The sequence below is a fragment of the Trematomus bernacchii genome, unplaced genomic scaffold (genome assembly GCF_902827165.1).
Source record: "Trematomus bernacchii unplaced genomic scaffold, fTreBer1.1, whole genome shotgun sequence".
NCBI lineage: Eukaryota > Metazoa > Chordata > Actinopteri > Perciformes > Nototheniidae > Trematomus > Trematomus bernacchii.
The window spans coordinates 1,924,699-1,950,383 of record NW_022987547.1 but is presented as its reverse complement, the minus strand read 5'-3'; the positions used below and the strand labels follow the sequence as shown (position 1 = coordinate 1,950,383).

Here is a 25,685-nt window from a genome sequence, read left to right as displayed (position 1 = left end):
AGCTAGCTAAAAACAATGAGTTTACATATTGCCTTAATTCAAATGATGTGTTCATCAAACAGCTTGTGGGTGGTATTTTGAAACATTTAAGCCCAGAAGCATTTGTTTTTACTTTAGGTAAATGTACATCTATTAAACACATTTTAGACTTCAAGCATTTCTTCAAGCATTTTCAATTACATTTGGTAATTGGAATTTGACTGAAAATCCTTCTGGAGCCAGATTCAGAACTGATTATACTAGGAATATCAGAGGCATTTATTAGGATACATTGGCGACTTCTGAGCATCACTGTATTCCCTATCAGCCAATAAGAATATACAGTAAATCAAATCAAATGTATGTATTTAATAAATAGCTTAAATTCCCTAAAGAAATCTAAAATGTCCAGATTTCACTTAGGCTACATATTATCGGGGAAACAGTGTTATATTTGAAGCTTTGTCCTATGTATACATGTCAAGAATATGCACGAATGCTTATAACAGAGGCTATTTAAAAAGAAAACACACATGTCTGCCAGGTAATCAGTCTATGTACTGTTGTTATTCCGGAGTTTACAAGGAGGCCTTGAAGGCAGCATGTCAAACTCACGCACACACAAGCACACATACACACCCACCCTCCTCGCGGGAAGCTCCGCTATCTTTAGACCCGCCACGGATTACAGTGCGCAGTGTGTCACAGACTGCGTCCCGGTTACACCTGCTCGGTACATCTCTGTGAGTCCTTCACGCTGAAAAACATACACACGTAAAACAGGAGTGATGGAGGAATGACAACGAACTGCGTCTCCGTCTACGGCTCTCCGTCCCCGAGAAGACCCCCAAGATGCTGCTGCTCTCCAGCCCGAGGAACGGACGCCTGCGCCAGGCCTCGCTGCTGCTGCTCGCCGCGGTGCTCCTCTGTGTAGCCCCCGTCAGTGCTAGCCCGCCAGGTAAACACACAACGAACACGACAAAAACACTATTACCTTTGGTTGTGTTAGCTTATTCAGTCTTCTTATAAACAAATGGGGCATCAATGGGGCATCTTAAGTCAATTTATCAGGTCGTGACAAAAAGCAAGACAGAGGCTTGTTTTTATCTAAATAGTGTTTTTGTAATAGTAGTTTTTGTTTTAATTCACCGAGTAGTTTTGTAAGACACGTGTGTTTTTCTGACTTTTTATTTTTATTGTTGTTTATGGTGTTGGTTTTGTAGTACATATAGTGGTTTGATAGTATTGGACATAACATGAGTTCAGATTTTGTACAGGTCAGGTGAGTGAGGGAAAAGCACAAGGAAAAACAAGGGTTAACAAAAAATACAAATTCCCTTTCTTGTAAAGTGAGTCATTTCCTTATATGCTCACATATTTTTACACTAATGTATCCTGAATGTGGACACAGCCATATTTGTAGATTGTGATAGATAAAGCTGCTTTTTAAACAGTGTATTCATGTGTTCATAATCGCCATTAATTAGTTCTTAACCAGTAAATCATTTATCAGCTTAACTTCTATCACAGTGAAATTACTTTGTGACATTTTCAAAAATCTGAGCTGCAGTCACACAATCCAAATCATTTCGCTAGGATTGGGGAAAAGAAAGCAGCTGTCTGTACTTTGATTATATTTAAACTGTAACTATAACATCTGTAAAAGAAACAAGGAATTAATTTAGTAAATCTCTTCGCAATTGAATAAATGTCTTTAGCACTTTTTAGAATATGATGGAAGCACGGCTCCAGCAGAGGATTGTTTTAAATATTGAATAATCTACAGAGTACCCTTCTCAATTAATCTCTAAAATGTCAGGATATTGTGAAACATGTCCATCCCTACTTTCAAAAACCAAGGTGATGTATTTAAATGTCTTGTTTTGTCAGTCCAAACCCAAAGATATACTATTATATTCTTTAAACCAGAGGAAATCACAAATTGAAACAACATTTTCTGGCATTTTGGAAAACAAACAATGAATCAAAGGTGTGTGTGTGTGTGTGTGTGTGTGTGTGTGTGTGTGTGTGTGTGTGTGTGTGTGTGTGTGTGTGTGTGTGTGTGTGTGTGTGTGTGTGTGTGTGTGTGTGTGTGTGTGTGTGTGTGTGTGTGTGTGTGTGTGTGTGTGTGTGTGTGTGTGTGTGTGTGTGTGTGTGTCTGTGTGTGTGTGTGTGTGTGGTGTGTGTGTGTGTGTGTGTGTGTGTGTGTGTGTGTGGTGTGTGTGTGTGGTGTTGTGTGTGTGTGTGTGTGTGTGTGTGTGTGTGTGTGTGTTGTGTGTGTGTGTGTGTGTTGTGTGGTGTGTGTGTGTGTGTGTGTGTGTGTGTGTGTGTGTGTGTGTGTGTGTGTGTGTGTGTGTGTGTGTGTGTGTGTGTGTGTGTGTGTGTGTGTGTGTGTGTGTGGTGTTTGCAGGGGAGATAATCTGCTTCTGAGCTTTTAACACAGAATCCCTGTGGGAGAACCAACAGCTGGACTCACATGTAATCTTAAACCTTTATCTGAGGGGCGCACACATAAACACTCACACAGAAACACATGTACTGCCTCTTCATTTTGCTTGTGCAGAGAGGATGTGACGCAGTGTCTGCATTGTTTTCCTCCGGTAAGAAGTCTGGTCATTTTTCGCTTTGCATCAAAATTCAACCAATGCCAATAGTAAACATCCTCACTCAAATGCTGAAAAACCTAACTGTTGTGAAAAAGATAATTTGGTGACATAAAGACGTTTTCAGTGTCAGAATTTGAGATGGAGACAGACAAAGCTGTCAATACACTGCTGCCTCCAGTGTGTCTCGTCTCCAGAAAAGAGTATAATGTTTGGTGTCATCACTAGTGAAAGGATCTTTCTAGAGTTTTCAACACCTGTTAGATTCGAACGCAGCTTCTATATAACAATGTGTGACAGTGTGTCAGTATGTGGGCTATTGTTTGAGTATGAGTAACAAGACAAGGCGAAATAACACATTTTTACCCACCTATGTGACGTTGGAGAATAAGTCACAAAGAAGGGTAAACAGGAATTTTATCGCAGGCATTTGTATTGAGTATGGTGCTTTATTCAAGAGTGTTGAATACATTGGAAACATTTCCAGAACCGCCAAAAAGCACATTCAGTATTTACAGTGAGTCATGTTTCATGGGGGATTTGCTGGAGTGTGACAACAGCATGGAGTGCATAGTAATGAGATGGTTGATTCAGCAAGTGTTGACACATCATGTGTAAATATGTCAGAGAACACTTTTACAGAACATTTGGTTCTTGGGATGGAAGTAATGACATAAATGTTGTCTAGTCTACTGGCAAAGAGACAGAATGATCTTAACATCCAGAATTTGTTGTGTGATTCTTGGTAAGTGGGGGCAAGGTGAATAAGCAGCAGAAAAGTCACTTTTTCCACTGATTTTTTTTGCATGTGCTTGCTGCTCTCTATCACCTTTCCTTTTAGAAATGGCATCTTTACTTCTCAATGTTCCAATTCAGCATTGTTGTGCTGCCACGTTTAAATGCCAGGTTTGTCGTTCACATAGATCTGATGAGATAATTTATTCAGAGTCGCTGCCTCTGGCCTTTTCTTTTTCCAGGATTAATCTTTAACTATTAATACCTTTACACACACACACACACACACACACACACACACACACACACACACACACACACACACACACACACACACACACACACACACACACACACACACACACACACACACACACAGCCACCAGCTGCAGTGTTTTTCACCTTTCCTTACCCTGCGGCAAAATTATTCATCTGCCAACGTGGTAGTGGAGAGTGAGGGCAGTGAAAAGTCAGGGGAAAAGGACACACACACACACACTGCCTTGTGACATAAAGCTCACTGAGGCGATGACAGGGTTTATAAGTAAGGATTTTTATCCTCATATGACTCAAGATTAAATCGAAGTTTACGTATGTTTTCAGTTAAAGGGAATCAGTAAAATTACATTTCTATAGTTCAAGGATACTAATAATAATACTACCTCTTAAATGTTCTCATTGGACATTTTCAAATCTTTATCTTTTTCCCTTTTTTAACCTTGGTTCGATTAATATTATATGTGAAGTCAGTTCTTCCAGGAAGTAATTTAGTAAATGCAGTTTAAAGCTTAAAAATACTCCTCCCTCTGGCTTCAAATGGATCTAATTTGCAGCTTGTGTGGTCTTTGAGGGGATTTGACCTTTCCAGCTCTCCTCCGTGAGAGAAAGGGAGAAAGACCATCCAATTATACGTTGGTAACCATTACACTGACACTACGCAACAGCCAGGAAAGATATTATTGATCTGCCTCATTGTGGTCCTTGTTGTCTCAATTGGAGGTCTGAAAAATAAGCGGTTTGCCAAAGCTTTGCTGTAGTGGCATCTTAAAACATGCTCTCCCTCTCCCTTTCTCTCCTATTGTTTTTCTTACTTTCCTTCACTCCACCCTGGGCTTCTTCATTAAGAGCCTACAGTCGGCTACCAGACTTCTCCAGGAAATAAGCCACAATTAATCAACTTACAGAGCGCCTTTTAGACATTTGATCAAGCCAGAGTCAGCACAGTTAGGCTGGAATGAAACCCTCTAGGTAGGCTGCTTCAGTTTGAGTACTGCCATTAACCTTAAAGATGGAATAGGCATTTGTTTCACGGGGTGGTGTCATGTTTCACAAAAAACTCAAAACAACCTATTAGCATATTGTAATTCAATTGGTCTGAAGAAAAAACGAAACTTCTGCACCTCTTGTTGGGTCTATTTTAAGGCTTTAGAAAATCTAGCCCGTTTAGAGAGACTTTAGCTAATCATAGATCATTTCAGAGAAAGGGCGTTACTATTGGCTGTTCTACAAATGAGACCGTCACGGCAAAAGTCTAGTTCAATAAATAGGAAGACCATAGTGCTATTCGACCATTGACACAACATGCCTGCACTGCAAAGCAACCCAAAAAAAGGAATACACACTTATAAAAAATAAATAAATAAAAAACAATACAAGAGAATATCTGCAAAGTATTTCACAGATAGAAAGAACCTTTTGCTCATAGTTTAGGCTTGTTTAGGGGGAAACTAGGCCAATGACAACAGCTGTAAATGTTGTAGCAACAGTTATGATGTTATATTAAGACTTGTCTGTGATGGAAATGCACAGAACATTTTCTATGTCAGGGGTTATGTAGCACAGGTTACATCTGTGTCGAGCCACATCCTTACCAAGAACGAGAGTGTCTGTGTAACCTGAATTAAATGGAAACATCATAATATTAGTGCTAAAACCTCTTCCGTAGTCATACCCAGAAATCTGTCTGTTTTAGATATAGCAAATGCTTTTGATAACAACAAAATGTGATTATCTATTAAACTCATTTTGAACGCAATCGGCATCATTCCGTTTTGGGGTAATGTAATTGTTGCATTGCATACTATTCTAACAACTGGACTGGCCAAAGAAATAACCATGATGATGATAAAAGAATCAGAAGAAGAATTAGGAGAGCCTAAATCAGGGAGCTTTCATTTGCCAGATACTTGCTGCCATTGTATAAATCCTTCAGCCTTTGTTTGGGTTGCTGCGGGGTGTGCTGCTCTGCTACACTCTAACGATGATGACAGGGTAATTATCCCCTGTGTAAATGGGTTAGACTCGTCATTGTCTGACATGACAGAAATTACTGCAACAGAAAAGACGAATGACAGACGCAGGGAGAGATAAGACTGCACAACGAGAGATGGAAAACAAACTTGAATTCGATTTGAGAGTGAAATTTATTTTATTTTATTTTTTGTGTTTCACTTCCTTTTAACCTTAGCCTCTACTTACCACCGCTTTATTTCCTGCTTCGGCATTATGACGTGTCTGCGCTCTGAACAGGTGCTAATTCATGCCCCATTTTCCACAAAGCGTGGCAAAAAGTGTCACATGTAGGAGTCACTGCATCAGATAATGGTGGGAACCAAACACCCACGTTACACATTTATGCTGAATCTCCTAAAGTTGGCAGTTTTCACATGTTTAGTCATCTATTTCAGGTTTTCGTTTCCACTATATTCGTAAGAGGTAGAGCTATCGGGCAGCTTTTTCCGCAACGTTGTTAAAGATTGTGGGCAATTTTCTGATCAGAAATGTTTTCTGCTACGCAAAGGAACTTTTCACAGGTGTAAGAAATGTGTGAAAAAATATTTCTGGTTATAATAAATTGTTCTTTGAGGAAGTTGCATAGTGGGCACAAATATGTGGCCTTTCTTTGTCTTCAGGTGTCATTTCAAGTTTCAAGTTTCAAGGCTTTTATTGTCATGTGTGCATAGCTACAGTGTAGTTATGACTATGAAAATCTTAGGTCACAGGCTCTTCCAACAGTGCAACACAATATAACAGATAAAATAGTAAAATAAAATAGAATATAATGGAAACAGAATGATAGAAATGTGCAGAATAGTCTATATACAGTAATTGGAATATTGATATGATATATGTGAGTTGCAAACAGATGTCCTTTCCTATCATAAAGCTAATTTTAGGATCACACACTTGTTGTTCTATATATATAAATATTTGTGTTATTTAATGCCTTCTTTCAATTTAACTGAACCTTAAATATGGATTGTGTGTATTATTAAATTCCGGTTGTGATGTGCCCAGTAATGAATTCATTGTTATTTTTGTCATGGTATATATTTTTCGGCTAACCCATTACGAATTTGATTTAAAGGACTCTTAAAATACCATGATACCATCAATCACATTGAAGCAAAAAATGCTATTCTACACTGAATCTTTATTTCTGTTTTAAATAGCATTTCTGTTCAACAAATCCCATATCTGCAAACTTGGATGGCGTAGATGAGGCTTGACCACTGTATAATCAGTTTCTGGCAATGACTCATTTATACGGTTTCATTGCCTGCATTCTTCCCGTCATGCGGCCTAATCCTAACTCCCTCAGCAGTGCCCTTCTGATGAAAACAAAGAAGTTAAACAGGCTGCCCGGCATTTGTTTGTTTTTGTCATTTACCAGCGAGTCATGTTGCATAAACTCAAACGAGGCAGCAAGGTCACACAATAAGCAGCACACACACTTGAATGCACAATCACACACTTTATCCATGTGGAAATAAACAGTGCGGTTGCATATCAACTGAAGAGCTCTTGATATGGAGTGCTTGTCTTACTTCCTGTCTGCTATCAGAGGGTCAGGAAGCACACACAATGGGGCTGTATGACCTCCTGGCATACCGATTTCCAACTTCCTCTCAAAATCACATACACAATTAAAGATTGGATGAAATATTCTGCACTTTATCTGCCGAACAGCTTGTTAACCGTGACATGCGAGTGTGCACTTTTTTGCGAGTGTAGGTGTTTACCAGGCTTTGTGAGAACGCCTCTGTTTCTCTCAGTTCTTTCTGGCAACAGCAGCAGCAGATGGTTAAAAAAAAGTAATTGTTTCACTCGTTCCAAGGACTACTTTCTGAGTCCCCTTAGCTACATAATGTTTTTCTCCACACCTCCCATGTCTTTGCTAATACCGAACGACCTGTTGTGCAGCAGGAACGCATCTTTCCCATCTCTATCTTCCTGCCTTTCTCCTGTTTTGTGTTTCTCTTCCTCTGCCTCCATGATTGAAATCTCTAATTAGCTCCAGCACTGTGTGGGAGGCATGTTGGTGCAAGGCCGGCCTCCTATGGAGACTTGACATTCACTTCTGCGGCTCCTTTGTCAGGCTGCTAAATAGATTTGATCTTCTTTGTAGTGTAATTATCATGATGAGCATCTTCAAGGATTCTGCTGCGTTTGGAATAAAGGGCCATTATGTATCTGAGTTTGGTAAATTAATAATAATGATTACATTTACTGGTGGAAGAAGAAGAAGGTTTTCAGGCAGCTGTTGGAGCTTTCCAGTTTTCACACTCGCTTCGCCTTCTCTCACACTCTTTTTCTCACCGTTGCCATGCCACGCAATCATAATGAAACACACAAACAGCCCGTTTGTGTATGGGTGTGTGTGTGTGAGGAAAATAATAATGTGCATTCATGTTACTGCAGTAGGTTCCACCATATTAACTTCCAATGTGATGCATACCAGAGGTGAGAAGATGCTAGCTTTAAATAATAAAGATTTTTTGAAAGGACATTGATTTCTGGCTTTAGGGATGTAATGCCTCTTCCCCTTTCTTCATAGACAACAGTGATTCATTTATGGGCCAGGATTTGCAAATGGTCTTTTTGTGAACGTGGGCTCCGGGCAAACACAGCACATGATTCAGTCTCTGGCAATGGTTTATTTCTACATTATTGCAGACATATCTCAATATGCTCTCGTTTTATTCAGGCATATGTTTATGTTGCTTTAACTTTGAAAATGAAATCACCTCATAATGCAGAGAGTAATACATTAATATCTGTGCTTCTTTGCATAGAACTTCTCACCCTGCCAAGGCCAGTCTGCACTTTAAACGTTGCACTTGTAATATCTTGAATACTGAATAACATAAGTATGAAAACAAAATAAGTCAACATTTATTTCCTAATCAAAGGCACACGTATACCCCAATTTAAACATATTAATTCTAAGGCTTAGTCCACACCTACACGGGTCGTTTTGACTACTTGTTTTGACCTTTCGTCCGCACCCTAACGGTGCTTTAAGTCAATGTTTCCACTGTTGACTTCTTTGTGAGGCGCCACATGTGCAGCAACATATCTGATCTGTGACATGAATCCAGTCATCTGTACCTGATCTATGGCCAACCCTTGATCCTCAAATAGCAGATCCAATAGTCGTAAAAAGAAAAGAAAATTGACGTCGGAATGATTTGACGACATGACTCATGAGTGAGGTTGGATGTCGATGAAAGGAGGTTTGACATCCAGTGTCCTAAACCTTGGCTTGGTATGGAGTAAATAGTTCGGAACAGAGATGTCTGATAAATGTCTTTGCTGACCCCAACCATTTGGGCAGTATTAAAGAAATAACGGACAGAATACAGGAGCTTACAGAAGAATAAAAGGCCAAACCTGGAGACATCATATTTTGGATGTGAGTGAATCTGGGATTTCTTTCATGAAGTCTTGCATACACTTAACCCTAACCCTAACCCATGCTATGTTAAATCCCAACCCTTAATACCATTCCACTCACTATTCTATTCCCAGTGACATTTTGTCTTTCTTTCTGAGGGTCATGGGGGTTGAAAGAAGTCAATATAAACATGTGAAAAGATCAGACAATACCTGCAGGGAAATTAAAAGAGAGGCCTCGTGGCATTTAAAAATAGAAGCCATGACGATCAAGGGAGGGAGAGGAGAGAAAACAATTAAGAGGGTGAACAATCTTTGATGAAATCAGGAATGAGGGGGCTCGCCACGTGAGCAGGTCGCACTGACAGGGATGTGGCAGCAATTAAACGTCGCAGTGACAGCGGTGTTGCCAAGCCGTGGGAAGACAGAGCGTGACTCCAAATAAAACCAGCGATTAAAGACTCTCTGGGAGTCGTCTACCTGCAGGTTGGTTTTGTGGCAATATCTGCAAAGTTTTCTATCCATAAATACAACCTTGAACAAACCCTTAGCTACAGATGTATCACAAACATCCCCATACTACGGCTCTTCCTGTGTCTTCGACGTGAACAACAAACAAAGCGTCTCAGATTACACATGCGTCACTCTACCGCTCCCTCCCTGAGGCAGAGCATCAGTGATCTGAGAAGACGTGTTTCCACCTCTCTGATGCGATGCTGTAGAGATGTGTAGGCATGTCTTTGTTTTACTCTTTGTGGTGTTTCCAACCTTTTGGTATGTTGTTGAAAGATGGAGAATTTCCTTCATATTTCTTACTTTTCTTTCCTATTTCTTTTTATTATAGAATTTCAGTTCAAAAATGGGTTTAAGGGACTTTTGTCAGATTTGATGACGTGGAGGTTCAGAATAATTCAGTTATATGTTTTTCAGTAACCTATACAAGGAAATATATTGGTTTATCTTAGAATGACTGTGTCAAAAATGGACTATGACATGCAAAATCAAATCAAAATGCTTAAATGATAAAGATAGTGTAGCATCCCATATGACGAGTCAGACACAGCGACAGAAGTAGTAGGGTATGTGCAAGAAGAAGCAATTTAAACAAACTCGTTTTCATCTTTTATTTTGGATAAAAATACTGAATGCTATTGCCGGTCTTCCCTATCTGCTCTTCATCTCTGAAACACTCCCCATCTGCATATGTGCTCCTTCAATACAGCTGTCCTGAGGCCTGTACTACGAAGCTGGGTTTTCGCTTAGCCGGCTGACTTCAGGGAAATCTCGGGCTTTCCGGTCCTATGACGCTGGTTCTCTTTTTAGCAAGCTAGATTTCCATGGTAACTTATGCTGAGCGGCAAACCTGCTCCGGAGCAGGTTAGGTGGCAGGCTAAGAGATCAACTCAGTGAAAGCACCGCCTGCTGACCAATCAGAGCTCCGTGTGCGGAGTTTAAAGCGATCAATTCATATTACAGGATAGAGGAAATACAGAAAAACTGCCGTTGCAGGAAAGACGGCCGGCCAAAATCAACTGACTGTGTGAACGTGAAAATTAATAGAATATCCCCTCCCATCTTCAGAGCAATCTGACTATTATAACATTAGCGTTAAGAAAGCTTACTTAAATATCTGCCACGACATAAGTAACCGGATCAGAGTAACATTAAGTACAGTCCGCGGCACTGTGAGTGCAGACGTCGATGTGTCCCATTATCATTCATATCATATCACATCATAATGTATCATATATTTCCTTATTTGAGTCAGCTTCTTGAGCCGTATCTGGCCGTGCAACACTCACAGTGTCACATACTGTATGCAGAAGTATTATTTTAAGCAACACATTAAGTTGACGAAACACTCGAGTCAAATTCTCCTAATTAAAGTCAGATCCACTCGTGTCTTGGACGGGGCAGTGATTTCATAAACCTGTTAATGTACGCATTCAAACGCTTTTTCTTTTACCAGCTGTATTCACCTTGCAGGTGCAGCTATGTGGCTTTTATCCTGGATAAAGTGTTTAAGTCATGGATGTTTAAAGTTTAACTTCTTCATATTTGACTAATATTAAAGTTCACTTTTCATTCAGGAAGTATGACGCTGCGCTGTCAGTACGCTTGTCCGTGTTTGAGATTGGTCGAATGCTCCAAATACCACCCCTTTCATGTGAACGCGCACCTAACTAGATAGGACACGGCGGCTTGAGCGATCCACTTGATAACCAGCGTCGTAGTACAATTTAGCGCCAGCGCGTATGTTTTGGATTGGGCCAACCGGCTAACTCAAACATATCCAGGTTAGGTTGAACCAGCTTCGTAGTACAGGCCTCTGATGTCACAGGCTTTGTTGCCATGGAGGTCTTTCAGATTCCCCCCTCAGCGATCTTTTGTCATTTATAATTCTCCTCTGTTATGAAGCAATTGAAACAATATTATTGAGGAAAGAGTCTGTTGCAAAACAGTAAAAACAAAGAGGGTCTTCAATATTTGTATGTCATCTCACCGTACTAAGTTCTTATTCATCAAAGCCACATGGCAGAGGTTTTAATAAACACATGAAGTGTTATGAAAAGTAGGCTCATTTCAGACGATAACTTGAATACCTAAATGATTATACCTCAGAGTTGGTAAGTCTTTTCTCTAAATTTTGGTGTGTTGATGAGTTTCAAATCATAAAATGGAAACAAAATGGACGTTCATGTGAGACAGACACACTACACTACAAGAAAGCAGCAAAAATGCTTCCAATGTTTATGAAAGTAAAGCATAGTTAGGTATAAAAAAATAGGTCAGTAGATTTTCCGTAGTCGGACAGACCGAGGCAAAAAACCTTACCTTCCCCTTTAGCGAGGTCATTATATATTGTGAAAAAAGGCTCTGTCTCACTACCGCAAATGTGTGACTATCTCAAACCGTTTTTTTTACAAACAGGTTTTTTTATAACACCTATTGACTTGAACAACCTTGACATTTTGCGACCCTCACAAACACCAGGTCCATCTCCTCTCACCGCCCTTATATCATGTGTGTCTGTTATGTCAGTATCACCCCCCCCCCGCTGTGCCGTTCACCTTTAGCCTGCCCGCTGTGCAGAACTGCCGCGCTCATTATCCGCTCCGATAGCTCCCCGCTGCTCCACCTGCCCTCTGCTGAGAAACACACCTGCTGTGGTTCTGCAACCCACTTCTTCCAGTGTGTGTATCCCATTGTGTGTGTGTTCGAGCACTGTTTTTGTTTCAGACAGGCAGTAATCAGGCCGAGTGATTATCTAACCTGATTACGGGCAGATCTGTATGAGAGCAGCTGTCTATCACTCTTTACGTTTTTTTAATATTGGCAAACAGGTGGGGATCATCACATATGCAGAAAAAAAATCATAATGAGTGTTTCTGACTCGCCTAACATCCGTGTCCTATCTGGGTAACCTCGACCGTTAGTAAGCTGTGATGAAGTCACAACGAACAATAATAATAATAATAGTATTTTCAGAAACTCCATGACGTTTTTCTGACGTCAGCAGACGCTCAGTTCGAGGGCAGATGTCTCATCTGTGAATGGAGCAGAAGAGCTGACACATCCACTCATGAAAGGAGTGTGTGTAATGAAGTTGAAGCATCTCCTATTGAGAGCATTTTAATAGTACTCTGTTTCGCATATAGACTGCTATTTAACTGCCTCATTAAAAGCATAATTTCTGCATCACAGTCGGGATACTAATACACTGTTGTTCTCTCTCCTTCTCTCTCAGTTAGCAGTAAATGCCCTCGCCATTTAGACTGTGCCAAAGACGGACGCCATTTCTGCAGGCCGGGCTCCTCCCGATGTGGCCCCTGCCTCGCTCCATTGGAGGAGAACGAGGAGGGAAGCTGCGAGGTGAAGAAGAGGCACCATAAGCAGGGTAAGGAATATATAAACATTTCCCATTTTCACTTCACAGAGGCCGCAGCTATGATTTCATCAGCAATATTTCATGAGACATAAAGGTTACACACTCAATGTTACCTAGCAGAAATGTTACATAATATAAATTCCAGACCCAGACAAATGGTCACCTTACAAACAATAAGATTAACAGACAACGAAAAAGACAATAGTCAAGAAAACAGCCAAAACATAAATTTTCCATGAAAATGAAATGTCAATATATTTCATGTGGAATCTGATCTGAGAAGCACATTCAAATCTTCAACCTCAATTGTACTAAGATAACCTGTTGGGTTTTAAAGGGGCCCTATTTTGCGTTCTTGTGTTTCCCCTTTCCTGTAGTGTGTTTATATAGATTTTGGTGCATGTAAATGGTCTGCAAAGACTAAAATCCACCAGAATCACCTCAAATGGGACTCCTTTGTTTACTGCAGTTACATAGTGAAATCACTATGTAACACTCACGCTTCTATTGGCTCGCGTTCCCACACATTGTAAGTAATTGGCTAAGGGGCAGGATATCTCTTAGCGGTTGACCAAACACAACAGAGCTGACCAGCTAACCAATCAGAGCAGACTCGGCTCTGGTTTCAGACAGAGGGTGAAAAGAGGTGCTGCAGCACAGGCAGTCTGAGGGAAATAAGGAGCTTTTTGAACATTAAAGCATGTAAACATGTCACAGTAGAGGCTCACAATACAAATATGAACCTCAAAAAGAGCATAATATGTCCTCTTTAGAAAGCCAGTATTTCTCTGGTTCACTCCACTTTCATTCTGTGTTCTGTCTGTTTTATTTCCAGTTGATCTTTGTATCCTGTTGCCCACATCTCCCTGCCTCTCCACCTCTTTCTCTGTTACTATTGATTCTCTGCTTTGCTTCTCCTCCCTTCAATCTTAGTTTGATGTCTTTATTCCTCCTCCCTCTCAGTATCTTGTGTATCTCCTCCAATTCACTCTTTTTTTGTCCCGTTCTCTTCTCACTACATTGTGGTAGATTTGGTGCAGTCTGATCCTCTGTTATTAAATCCGTCCTGCCCCTGCTGCGTCTGCGACACATGCCCAGCCCCCGCACTGACGGCTTTAATCACTTAGACGACATGCCTCTCTCTCTCTCTCTCTCTTCTCACTCTCTCTCCCTCTCTCTCCTCTCTCTCCATCTCTCTCTCCCCATCTCTCTCTCTCTCCCCATCTCTCTCTCTCTCTCTCTCTCTCTCTCTCTCGCCTCCATCACTGAATCTAATGTAATTCAATGAAAGTCAATCTTGTTTTTCCGATTTCCATGGAATCGCACTGCTTGCAAACACAGACCACGCTGCAGAAATCCAAGAGAAACTGAAGCGTCTCGTGTTTATTTGAGAGCACATGCTTGCCTGTGCACAAATGTGTGTGTCTATCAGTGGGAAGTGGGCATGTGTGTCTGCAGGATTAATAATTTAGATGGGTCTGCGGCAGGGGAGGATACGAACTTGGCTCAAATGATTGGCGGCAGAATCAAGCAAACACGAGAAGGGGATGAGTGTGTATCGGAGAGAAAAGTCTATCATGAAGAAGAGAGGATGCTTCTTTTTACTGGAGCCCACTCGTATGATGATGAAATCAGCTGTTAGTATTAGGACTTTGAATCGTATGTGTGATGCTGTTGTTTGTGTGGTGATGTGAATCCAGCACATCATAGGACGCCTCAGATAAGCCCCCCCGCAGTTACATAAACCCCTGACACACCACAGAACCCAGTGACCCGAACAACATATCAACTCTGTCTCTTTTTCACACACACACACACACACACACACACACACACACACACACAGGATAAATGAACAGATGAAGTTACTGTCATTTCACTCTGATAAATACACCACTTATTGGTTTGTCACATATGAATGCAGCAAAACACAATAAAGATTGCACTAGCTGGCATCATTCCACAACACAAATAAATTACACCTCTAAAGTAAGTCTTTTATGACGTCAGAGGAAATATAATGGCTGTGTTTTCAGGACCAAACAACTGACGCACGATTTCCCCCGCTCCCCTGGTACAAGTCAGATAATTGTCCTTCGTTTTCTTTTCTTTCGCTCACTCACACAGTTATGCACTCGTAACTAAACCTGTGATTTGTCAGCAAGCACCGTTTGCGTCAGATAATGAATCAAATTGTTCTTCCAATTAAATTACCAAGCAGAATCGCTGGCTCTGCAAGAGAGGTTAGATGTATTTTTTCCTGCAGAATCATCACAATAATATCACAGAGAAATACATTTTTTAGACAAAATCAGACGCTAAAATGTAATGTGTGCCAGAAAGAAAGACATAATTCAATGTCTGCAGCAGATTGCAACTACCGGTATGTCCTTAAGAATAAAGCAGACTGAAGAGAGGCTGAACCAGGATACTGCAGTCATCTTCATTCACCCAGAACTCTCTATTCTCTGGCTGTAGAGAGGAGTGTGTTATGTTACTATAGCTACTGCTGCAAGGCTGCTTAACCTTCTAACAGGGAACACAATTAGCACATTTTAGCAGCCAGTACTTGTAAAATAGGCAAGTGCTTAGTAGATCTGCATCAACCACCATCCAAAAACAAAGGTTAAGTGGTCAAATTAAGTGTTATTTCAAGATTGTAAGATGTTTTATCCATTTGACATTTTATATAGTTTAATTATCATACATTAAAGACTTGCACATTCACAAGAATATGAACAAGTGTTGCTTATTAACTGCAGTTATCTTCAAAGGAATAAAATAAATACTGGCTTTTTTAATTATATTTATATATTTAGAGATACGACAGCATTACTTTAGTAAATAGTCAGTGATGACAGGGTTTATTTTTGTGCTGTAAAGCAACATTTTTCACTCTAAATTCCTCTTCTCTAAATGGCAAGCCCCTATTCACATATCTTGAATTTAAAATTGTTATATCAGCACTTCTGTCATGAACTTTTATTATTCCTCGGCCTTGCACCTGTTGGTCAAGGTTGTTCCGGTGTTGATCATCTCTGTCAGGACTCAGAAATGTCTAATATTTCACATACTCGGCTCAGAGAGGATGAAAGTGCTCCCTGGTGAGGTGTGCAGCACTTTGTATTGGAAGAAGGACCTGCTTGTGTTTGACATGGAGGCGTGTGCTGCCATTGGTAAACACACAGGAGCCTATACCTCCAAGCCATGTTCTTTGTTTGGAAGCCGCACAAATAGCCTGTAAATGGTATGTATTCCTAACACGCAGTTAAATAGTGTATGTGCTAAAGGCATGGCTGACTCCATGCGGCAAATTTAATTGGACTTTTTGTTCTCGTTTTTTGTATTCGTGTTGTATATGTATTTTTATATTAAGTGATCGAGGGGTAAAAAAACGGTGAGAACCGAGATACAAAAAAAAGTAATTTTAGTTGTTTAACGAGTGGAAACATGAGAAGGTATCCTGCAGCATTTACTTTGTCAACATGATGTTAGAACACTAATCTAATGGACGGCCAAACTTCAGTTTTAGCTTACTAAATATTAAATAAACATTACACACTTTCAGTAAACGAATTGCCTGCAAGACATGCTGCATGTTTAAATGAAGGGTACCAGCATTTCATATTACAACTGTTGTATCTAAAAGTTACAGATTATATACAGATTCACGGTTGTTAATGTCGCTCCCACCATTTTACCACTGTTCCTCTTTGGAACAATGAATGAAATACCTGTGGAACTGTTTACTGAAGGTTAGAAAATGTTAACACATTTACTGTATTTACTCAAAGCTCTGCAGTCAGCTGTGACTAACTTTTTATGGCAGGTGGGAGGGGGACTCTCTGCTGTAACCTTAACAACGTTAGATAAAGTGGCAACTATGCACTTCTTCCTCATTCCAAAAACAGACCAACTAATAAAGAAGATAAGAGTTTCTGTTTAATCTGTGACCTTTTTGTTTCCCTTTATCCGTTTTTTAGACCTTTTATCCAAACGCTGTGGACAAAACACATAAATCAAAACACATAAATACATGTACAAAGAATTTGATTCGGTGTATAGGTACATTTAAAACAGTAAGAGAAAATGACATTTTTAAATAAGTACAAAAATGAAGATATAAAATAAAGCTAAATTCCTATACAAATATGAAACACTCTATAAAAATGTATATAAATATTTTTCAACTATCAAGACTATGTGCTTTTAGAGAGGAGGAGAATAAACAGCTTAGTCTCTCTTTTTGTCTCTTCATCAACGCCTAGTCTCTTTTTGTCTCTTCAGCTATGTAGTACATGTATTACATTTACCACTAGAGGGCAGCAGGACACACTGAGTACAAATCAATAATCTCTCACAGCACGGCTCACTGAGGCAGAGGCACTGTGATTAGTTTAGCATACTCAGCCCGACTCAGCCTCGTTGTCTCTGGCCCTAGACCCACGATTTTATGAGGCCAGAAAAACTGTGAATTAGGACCCGCCGGCCGATACTAGGCCAAGTGGAAACGCAACCAAAAACGGGCCGCTGACGTCACAGCCCTCTTAAACCGTGCTCCGCGCTGTAGTGGAAACGCGCCATTACACCCTGTCCTTTCACTTCTAACATCTACAGCTGCATCAAAGAGTTAAATAAGTATTTTTTGTAGCATTTAAGTCATTATTTGATTGACAAAACATTAATCATATAAAAGAAAAAAGATAATCGTTTTGACTGGTTTATATTGCATCTGTCACTTAATGGTGTTTTTAAGTTTTAGGATATATTGTATGGTGACATTACTATTTTTTTGAAATTTCCTAAAAGTTTGAAACAAATTGACAAGGTATTGTGAAACTCATGGAGAGAATGTGTATGTGAGTTTGTGTGTTTGTGTGTGTGCAAGCTTGTGTTTTGGGGGAGGAAGAAATGTGACTATTTTTTTAAGTGGGAAAAGTAACAGCACAGATGTGTGTGAACCTCGATTCCTGTTGAGCTGTTTAGTGTTTGTTTGTTGTACCCAGCAGCCCCCTGGGTGCCTCTCCAGAGGTTATTGGTCATTATCAACCCGGTGACAAATCTCGCTTACACAAGAAGAGGTGTGCGTGCTTTGTCAGTGTGTGACAAACCACACACAATCACCACCTTTTTAGGTGATTTATCAGCTACTGCTTAGCTAGGGGTCCTGGGGTTTTCCACATGAATAAATAATGGTAATTCTTTTTTCACCATGTCCTTGCTGATTTAAAATCAATTCACAATTTTTTTTTTGAGACCGACCTCTACATATCTTACCTACTCTTTTTTTAAATCCCTAAAATAAGCTGTATTGCCACGTGCCACTGGTGAGCCCACTGGCACGGTTGGAGCTCCCAACCACCTGCAAAGTACAGATGGTGCATCCTGCCTCCACAGACACCTGCTATGGAGTGCACTAAATGACCATTAGTGGAGGGGGGTAAGCTGATAACAAAGCAGGCAGTGAAAGTGCTGGCATGTCATATCATACACATTAGCTCAGCCAGATGGCCGGCCTTCTGGAGCAAAAGTGAAACTGTAATCATTAATGTAATGTAGGTGGTTTAAAACAATGTGTGACAACGCTGATCATTTATCTTTCTGCATCGGTATCCCGAGAATCCTTCAAAAGTATTCAAAGGCCTTGAATTCATTACTATAACAATTAGATTTTAAGTTGTTAAATTCACTTAAAAGTCAAATTTCCTCAAACTGCAGAACCTTGTTTGAACTTATTTTATCCACAACTTATTTTTACATAACTTCCCTTCTCTCCAGGTTTGAGTGAAAATACCTTTAATTTAATTTCTCTGTAATTAAAGTATGAAGGGCTCATCACAGAGGTGAAATAATGTCACAAAAACTGAATTCAAGTGTCCTTTAAAAAAAGAAAAGAAGTCCATGGCACACTGTAGCATTGGTGCAGTATTAAAATGCCTTTATTCCACATAGCAGCATGTGTTTAAGATCAGCCACGACACGGGCCTTGATTCGATATGTGATATATTGCAGGGTAACTTTATAGAGGGAAATAGCACTTTGATTACCACCATTAGCAGGGAGCTATGGGGTCTTTTGTGAATGTAGCAACTAAAGCCCAGTGAGGCCAATGTTTGGCTGATTGCTGGGCCCCCTGCGGTGCTTCCTCCCCCGGCCACACACACACTCTCGGCCCTGGTCGCCCCGGACGCCTCGGCAGGGCTGCAGGAATGTGGCTCACTGTCTGGCCTGAGGGGCTGTTAACAACAGTTTAGTATTGTCTCCTTTTTTACTCGTCCACAAACAAACAACACACATGAGCACACTCCCTGTTCATCGCTTCAGAGGCAAGACGCTGAGAAACACATGTATACACGCCTAAACCATATGCATGAGCTCTCTGTCTTTGCCTTTCTTACCACAATAGTTACACATTACTCGTCATGAACATTGATAAGTTGTGAAAGAATAATGTTTTCCAGGATTAAGAATGCCCAACCTCAAGGTTATGGGTCATGAGGTCTAACATCTAGGAATATAAGAGCTGATTAAGAAGACTGAGATTGCGAAATTGCGACTAAATGTAAAGATGCCAAATAGTCCCCTGTTCCAGTTTTATCAGCTGTGAGCTTGTGCTTCTGTTCTTTGTCTAATGTGATCATTAAATTAATACTATATCAACGTTTTCTTAGATTTTATAGACCAATGATTCAAAATCAATGAAAGTTAATGAATAGAAGAATATACTGAAATGAGGATCCACCATTTTTGATTTTTGCTGATATCCGTTATACTATGCAGATTTTTCTTATCTAATTTTAGAAAATTGCAGAACAGAGATATACTCACATATATGTTTTAACACCTAATTGTAGGAAACAATAAGTCCCTCCTGTAATGGAGGTATATTATTACGCCTATTGTTAACCGTGACGACCCACTGGCAGATCCAGACATAGAATACAATGCTCTTAGAAGAAAAATACATTGATTCATGTAAAATAATTGCCTATTTATTTTTATGTAGTATTTTATGTTTAATATGTCTTGTCCTTTCGGTAGGTAAAGTGGCATTCTACCCCGACCTCGATGAAGAGATCGATTTCCTTCACTCAGTCATCGAAAAACAGGAAGTGACTGAGATCAAGACAGAAAGACACCACACAAGCAAACATCCTGGTAAGAGCAATCTTAAAAAAAACAATATTACTAATATTATATTACCAAGTTCACACATGTCCTCTGATTGACAGTTAACCCCACCCATGTTTCCTCTCAACGCCTTTTGGTTTTAACGCGGTCTCTTTTTGTGTACCCGCTCTTTCCAGCTGCCGTCACCTCCCAGAAAGATGATAAAATAACCAAACCAGGTGTCACCAAACCCAAACTGAAAAGCCAGAATGACAACAGTACAGACCCCCGCCCCACAGTTTCTGCTCTCCCTGAACCCCCGACCCACCAGCCTCGTGTTTCCGGAGAACCGGGTCGAGCTGGTCCTATCGCTGTGCCAGCATCCAAACATGACAAGTTTATAGTCAGTGAGTATGATTTGTTTATGTCCTCAGAAGGCTTTAATGCTCTGAGAAAGTGAAAGCCTGTGGGTAAATAATCCATTGCTGCTACAGTATATTAAAATAAACAAAAAAGGGTAGAAATGCAGTCCATTAGCTTAAAATGTGGGTCATTATGCTGCATGGATATTTGGAAGCAAGATTGAATCCCTTTCGGCTTTTATCCCAACAGAGGGGTTAGTCATTTTCATCCTAATGTGTTTATTGCTTTTAAGATGCATCTCAATTCATTACAACTCATAATGAGAAAATTAGATAGAGATAAAATGATCTATAGCACCCATAAGAAAATGTCTCATCTGACTCAAACACTCATTATTTGCTCCTTAACATGTTCTGTTTTTCTTATTTTTTTAATCAACCTGCAGTCATGATTTCGCTGTGTGTGGCGGTGGGCTCTGTGGCAGTGGTCCTGGCAACCGTCTGTTACGTCAAGTAAGTCTGAAAAAACCTCTACACTGAATGAAATACATACGAACATACATATTCTTCTGCACTTACACTCGGTATTTGGATTTCAAACAGTTAGTGCATTCACACGGATTATGGCCAATCGCATTGCAACATGAGTATCCTGAAGTTTTCACCTTCAATGGTCGCCGACATGGCAACATCGCGATAATAGGGGTGGATGGTAATCTGTAAAGACCTACAGATATTTTGGTGGGGGAAATTTACCGTCAGATGTTAGCAGTAATGCTCTGTCTGGTTGCAGTTTGCCATTTAAAAAAGAGGAAGTGGGCAAATAGTGTAATTGCTATTTCTGGTAAGTGTAGGACATCCTTGTTGTATTTGAGAAAACACAAACCTGTCAAAATGAAGTTAGTACATTGTGCACTATGACGTTGTTCAACCTTATTCATGTCAAAGACGCTTGAATTAACAACATTAGTTTACAAACGACCATTTTATGATTTTCCTGCAGGGGCCGCCATATAAAAAGATTACGTTTTTTAGATAAGATTACAAATCCAGTATATGTCTACTACAGGTGAGGAGATAATCGTGAAGGAAGTGAAACCTAGGATCCGAAGTCTCTCCTATGACTCACATTGCCTCACTTCTATAGTGAAGTAATAGTAAACATGTACTATTCCTCATTTGTCTAGGGGCTCCCTTGAACTCCCTAAAGTCTCCTTCTGGTTCCCAGTTGAGAACCACTGGTGTACACCGTGTACTACATAACAATTGTACCAACGGAGGTATCCAAATTGAGACTAGGCCCATAATATTAGTTATTAAAAAAGCATGACGTTAATGTATGCTTTTTGTTTTAAAACACAAAACCAAACTTTATTTTTTGGTAATCAATTTAGTAGACAAGTTATAATTTGGATGTACTTGTGTGTTTCTCAGTCAATGTCTCTTCTTGTTTTATACCTATTTATAACCCTTTTTTACACCTAAAATCACACTTTAATTTGGTCTTCAAGTATGATAAGATCTGCGAGCTTAGATGACAGGATGTTGTTTTCATGCCAGAGGCAGGAAACGGCCATCATTATTACAGGAGACTCAGATTCACGTTGCCCCCCACAGGTTGCAGAAAGAATCGCACCTGGCTCAGAAGGTCGACTACCCGGCTTTCAGAGGAGGGACGAGCTTGCCTGCCCCCCCAGCCAACGGCTCCTCGGTAAGTGACTCTTCCTTCACCTATTGTTACAGCTCGCTTCCTTTTTCTGCATAATAGCCAGATATGATTGTGCACTGCAACTTCTGTTATCAAACTTCCTCCTTCTGTTGTCTCCTCAGATGGGAGATAAGAATCTGGCCCAAAATGCTCAGATGTATCACTACCAACATCAAAAACAGCAGATGCTCTCAATGGGAAAGTACGTTTCTTTGGTCTTTTTCTTCACTCTCGCTGACACCTCCTTCCTTTCCTCTTTTTCATGTCTCTCGTGTATTAATGCGGATTTCAAATGTTCAACCACATCCTCTGATATTTTTCCGCTATTCTTTATCTTAACTGTGTTTTCCCCCTGTCTTGCAGTAACAAACCTGAACAGAAAACCGTTGACACCGAGGTCACATCAGATGAGGAAGAAGTGGGAGGAGACTTCACAGTATACGAGTGCCCTGGACTTGCACCGGTAGGTAGACACACACACACACATACACATACACATACACATACACATACACACACACACACACACCACACACAAAAACCACTCACCACACCACACTACACACAAAACCAATCCTTTCTGATTTATTGACTAAATATCAATTTTTCTCTTCCCTCCTTGACAGACTGGAGAAATGGAAGTGAAGAACCCTCTGTTTGATGACTCGAATTTACATTTCCCGGAAAATCACAAGTGAATGCTGAACCCTTTACGCACACACATAGATAAATATACACACAGGCACACACCAGTTCTGGGGAAGAAACCACTTGATCTCACACTGCATGCATAGATTTGAAGGTTTCCTGTCAGAGGAGGTGATAAAAAGGATTGTTTTCTTGTTGGCCCTTTACTATATCATGTTATAATATTACAAATATATGTTGGGTTCCTTGTTAATTTATTTCTTTCCCTGATTTGGAGCTTTCCTTTCTTTTAACATAAGGTTTTCAGAGTCCGTATTAAATTGTTTAAATGTTAATCTCTTAAGTTAAGATTTTCCCTTTCATTTTGGTTACTTTCCTTCATTTCTGCAGCTATTTCCAAAGAATGTCTTACAACAGCAGACATGTGTATAACACACTGATACACATGCATACGCCGGGAAACAGGTGCCCTCCCTTTGTTTTGTCATGCATAGCTAGTGGCTAAACCACATTCCCAACAGATACAAAGTTTCAAATCAGATCTGTGTGATACCTCCTGTAAAAACTCCCAAATGCAACACAAGGTTGAGCATTAAAAATGTTAACGTTGGTGTTGCTCATTTTATTCCTTGTCTTATAAGCTACGCATAAATATTTTAAGATTATAGAAAAATATATATATATGAAAATGAAGTACTTGATGATGTCTGTCGCATGGTTTGACTGTACCGTGTTTGAATCATGGCAATGCTTTGAAAAGTTATTGGGCCCTCCCGTATGTATGCATCCTGTAGCTGGAGGAGGAATGTACACTAAAAGTGATTTATGAGCACTTGAATGAAATGTTGGTGACGGACTATACTGATGGATGTGTAGGTGGTAAATATCACTATCTTGTATCGTCCCTCTTTCCTCTCTGTCCTCTTGTCGGTCCCAAGTTTACTCTGTGCTGCAAAATATACAAAAACGAGTGAATGTGTTCACTTTTTATAGATATTTGTACATGCAGACAAAGGATTGGAATTAAAAGTTTTTACCACATGTGAAAATAACTTTGTTTCATGTTGTGGTTTTCATGACATACACTTAATAAGATTTTTGAAACGTATATAGACATTTTAAATGTAATGGCTTTATTGATGCTAGTGGCTAAATGACAGGAAATTAGGGAGAGATGCAACAAAGTTACACATTTTGGACAAAATCTAGCTATTAAAATAGATAAGGGAGATTAGATTTAGTCTAGCCTGCTGTTCTTTCCTAGACTAATGGCCGTAATAAAATCATATTTGTTCAGTCTCAGTCTGTGCAGGTGGCACATTAAAGCCTAACCAATTATTGAAACCAAGATAAAAAATAATAGAATCTGTTTTTGTCTTTAAGGAAAATCAACAAAAACCTAATTCTGCGAAGCAAAATATTGTATAAATCCACAAAACTTTATTATAAATTCCTCCTGAGATGCTCTCAGTGTGGGATGATTTCTCCAATGTGGAAAATAAAGACGGTAAAAAAAGGTCATAGGGTTAAAAGAGTGAGGTCTCCTCTTTGAGCAATTTTTGCAATTTAACTAGAAATATGATCAATGCCACTTTATTGAGCAAGTCTGTGGTCCCCCCCCCCCCTCTTCTTTTTCTTGTCAGAATAAGGGAAGTAAGAGGCATAAATATATATTTAGTCTCGCTGAATCATATAGTCACAATGCACTGGATTAGCATTTCCTGTTCTGATCAACTCTGCTGCCACTTACACCTGTCACCACGCAGAGACACAGTTGGTGTCACCTCTGCCTCAGACTGTCTCTGACTTACTGTCTCTATTTTAGGTTATCCTGTTTAACCGTGTTTTACTTTCAGGACACAAACGACTACACCCAGAAAGTGACCTCCATGTAGCTTTTGTGTTTGTGGTTGCATGTCCGTGAGTCGGGGAGGGGATGGGTCAGTCTCCTGTCCCTATTGAGCCACATGCCAAGGGGCCATTAAAAGCCCTTTGTGCTGAGGACAGTGGAAGGAAGGCAGCCATTGGCCCTCGGATAAAAACCTGGGTGGGTGTAATGTCTGTGAATGTCGGTATCAAAGGCAGGGCCGTTTGGGAAGAAAATCAAAAAGCCATCAGACTTGTTTGTGGGAGAAGTTTGTGCTGCTTGATGGGCAGTATTTAGGAAAAAACCCAGGATTATAACTTTAATTTAACAGATGATTTCAAAAGTAGTGATTTATATTGATTCACAAATGTATCTTAATGCAACAGTTACAATAGAGCCAAAAATCTGGATGTAGATTTGTGTTATTAAGAAAACTTGTCTTTTCCAGAAGAAGATAGTATTTGTATTGGCAAAACTAAATTACTCGACATTTTTTATTTAGCAACCTGCTGAATGAAACACACATCGACAACGGGGCAAAATTAGAAGTACATCCTGAATGAAGATGAGGGTTTGTGTCATACAAATACGAAATGTCCCGGCCACAGCAAGATCTTTAGAAAAAGTGGACCACAGTTCAGATCTCACATTCAATTTGCTTCTTTTAGCATGAGCGGTCGTGCATTAAAGGGCAGCAGCACCTCTGAGTTAAATATCACACACACGCCCAGTAGAGGCCTTTTCTTTGAACGCTGCCTGCAGTGATGTTTCGAAGAAGTTAAAATGAAGAGGACACTAATTTAAATGAGCAATATAGGCTATAATGTGATACTTTTTTCATCACTCAAGATATGTTTGTATCTACTGGTGTGACTAGGTGTCCAACATATTCACACTGGTGCTTCTACTGCTGCATCAACAGGCCTTCTTTTAAGTGTAACGTTCTCTCTGCCTCTGTGTGACGGGACCTGGACCGCAAACACATCTCTCTGAGGTGTCTTGAAGAGGCCACTTAAAAGAACTAAAGGCAAGATCTGAGACATCTGGGGGGTTTTCAACTCAATCCCCAGATACTCCCCTCACACATCTCCTCCTCACTGTACTGAGC

At 40.0% G+C, this 25,685-nt stretch overlaps 1 protein-coding gene across 2 annotated transcripts; it reads left to right on the top strand.

Annotated features, from left to right (window-relative positions):
* The first annotated feature begins 634 nt into the window (after positions 1-634).
* npdc1a (neural proliferation, differentiation and control, 1a) lies at positions 635-23,762 on the top strand. Of its 2 annotated transcripts, none has more exons than XM_034123374.1 (9): positions 635-937; positions 12,742-12,891; positions 19,921-20,040; positions 20,190-20,399; positions 20,801-20,867; positions 21,972-22,065; positions 22,185-22,264; positions 22,426-22,525; positions 22,689-23,762. In XM_034123374.1, exons 1-9 carry the CDS (start codon positions 832-834, stop codon positions 22,758-22,760), a joined length of 999 nt encoding a protein of 332 aa, XP_033979265.1. In that variant the 5' UTR covers positions 635-831; the 3' UTR covers positions 22,761-23,762. The 2 variants fall into 2 exon arrangements, with proteins under 2 accessions (XP_033979265.1, XP_033979266.1); XM_034123375.1 differs by having other exon boundaries at positions 636-937; positions 19,924-20,040.
* Positions 23,763-25,685: the final 1,923 nt, after the last annotated feature.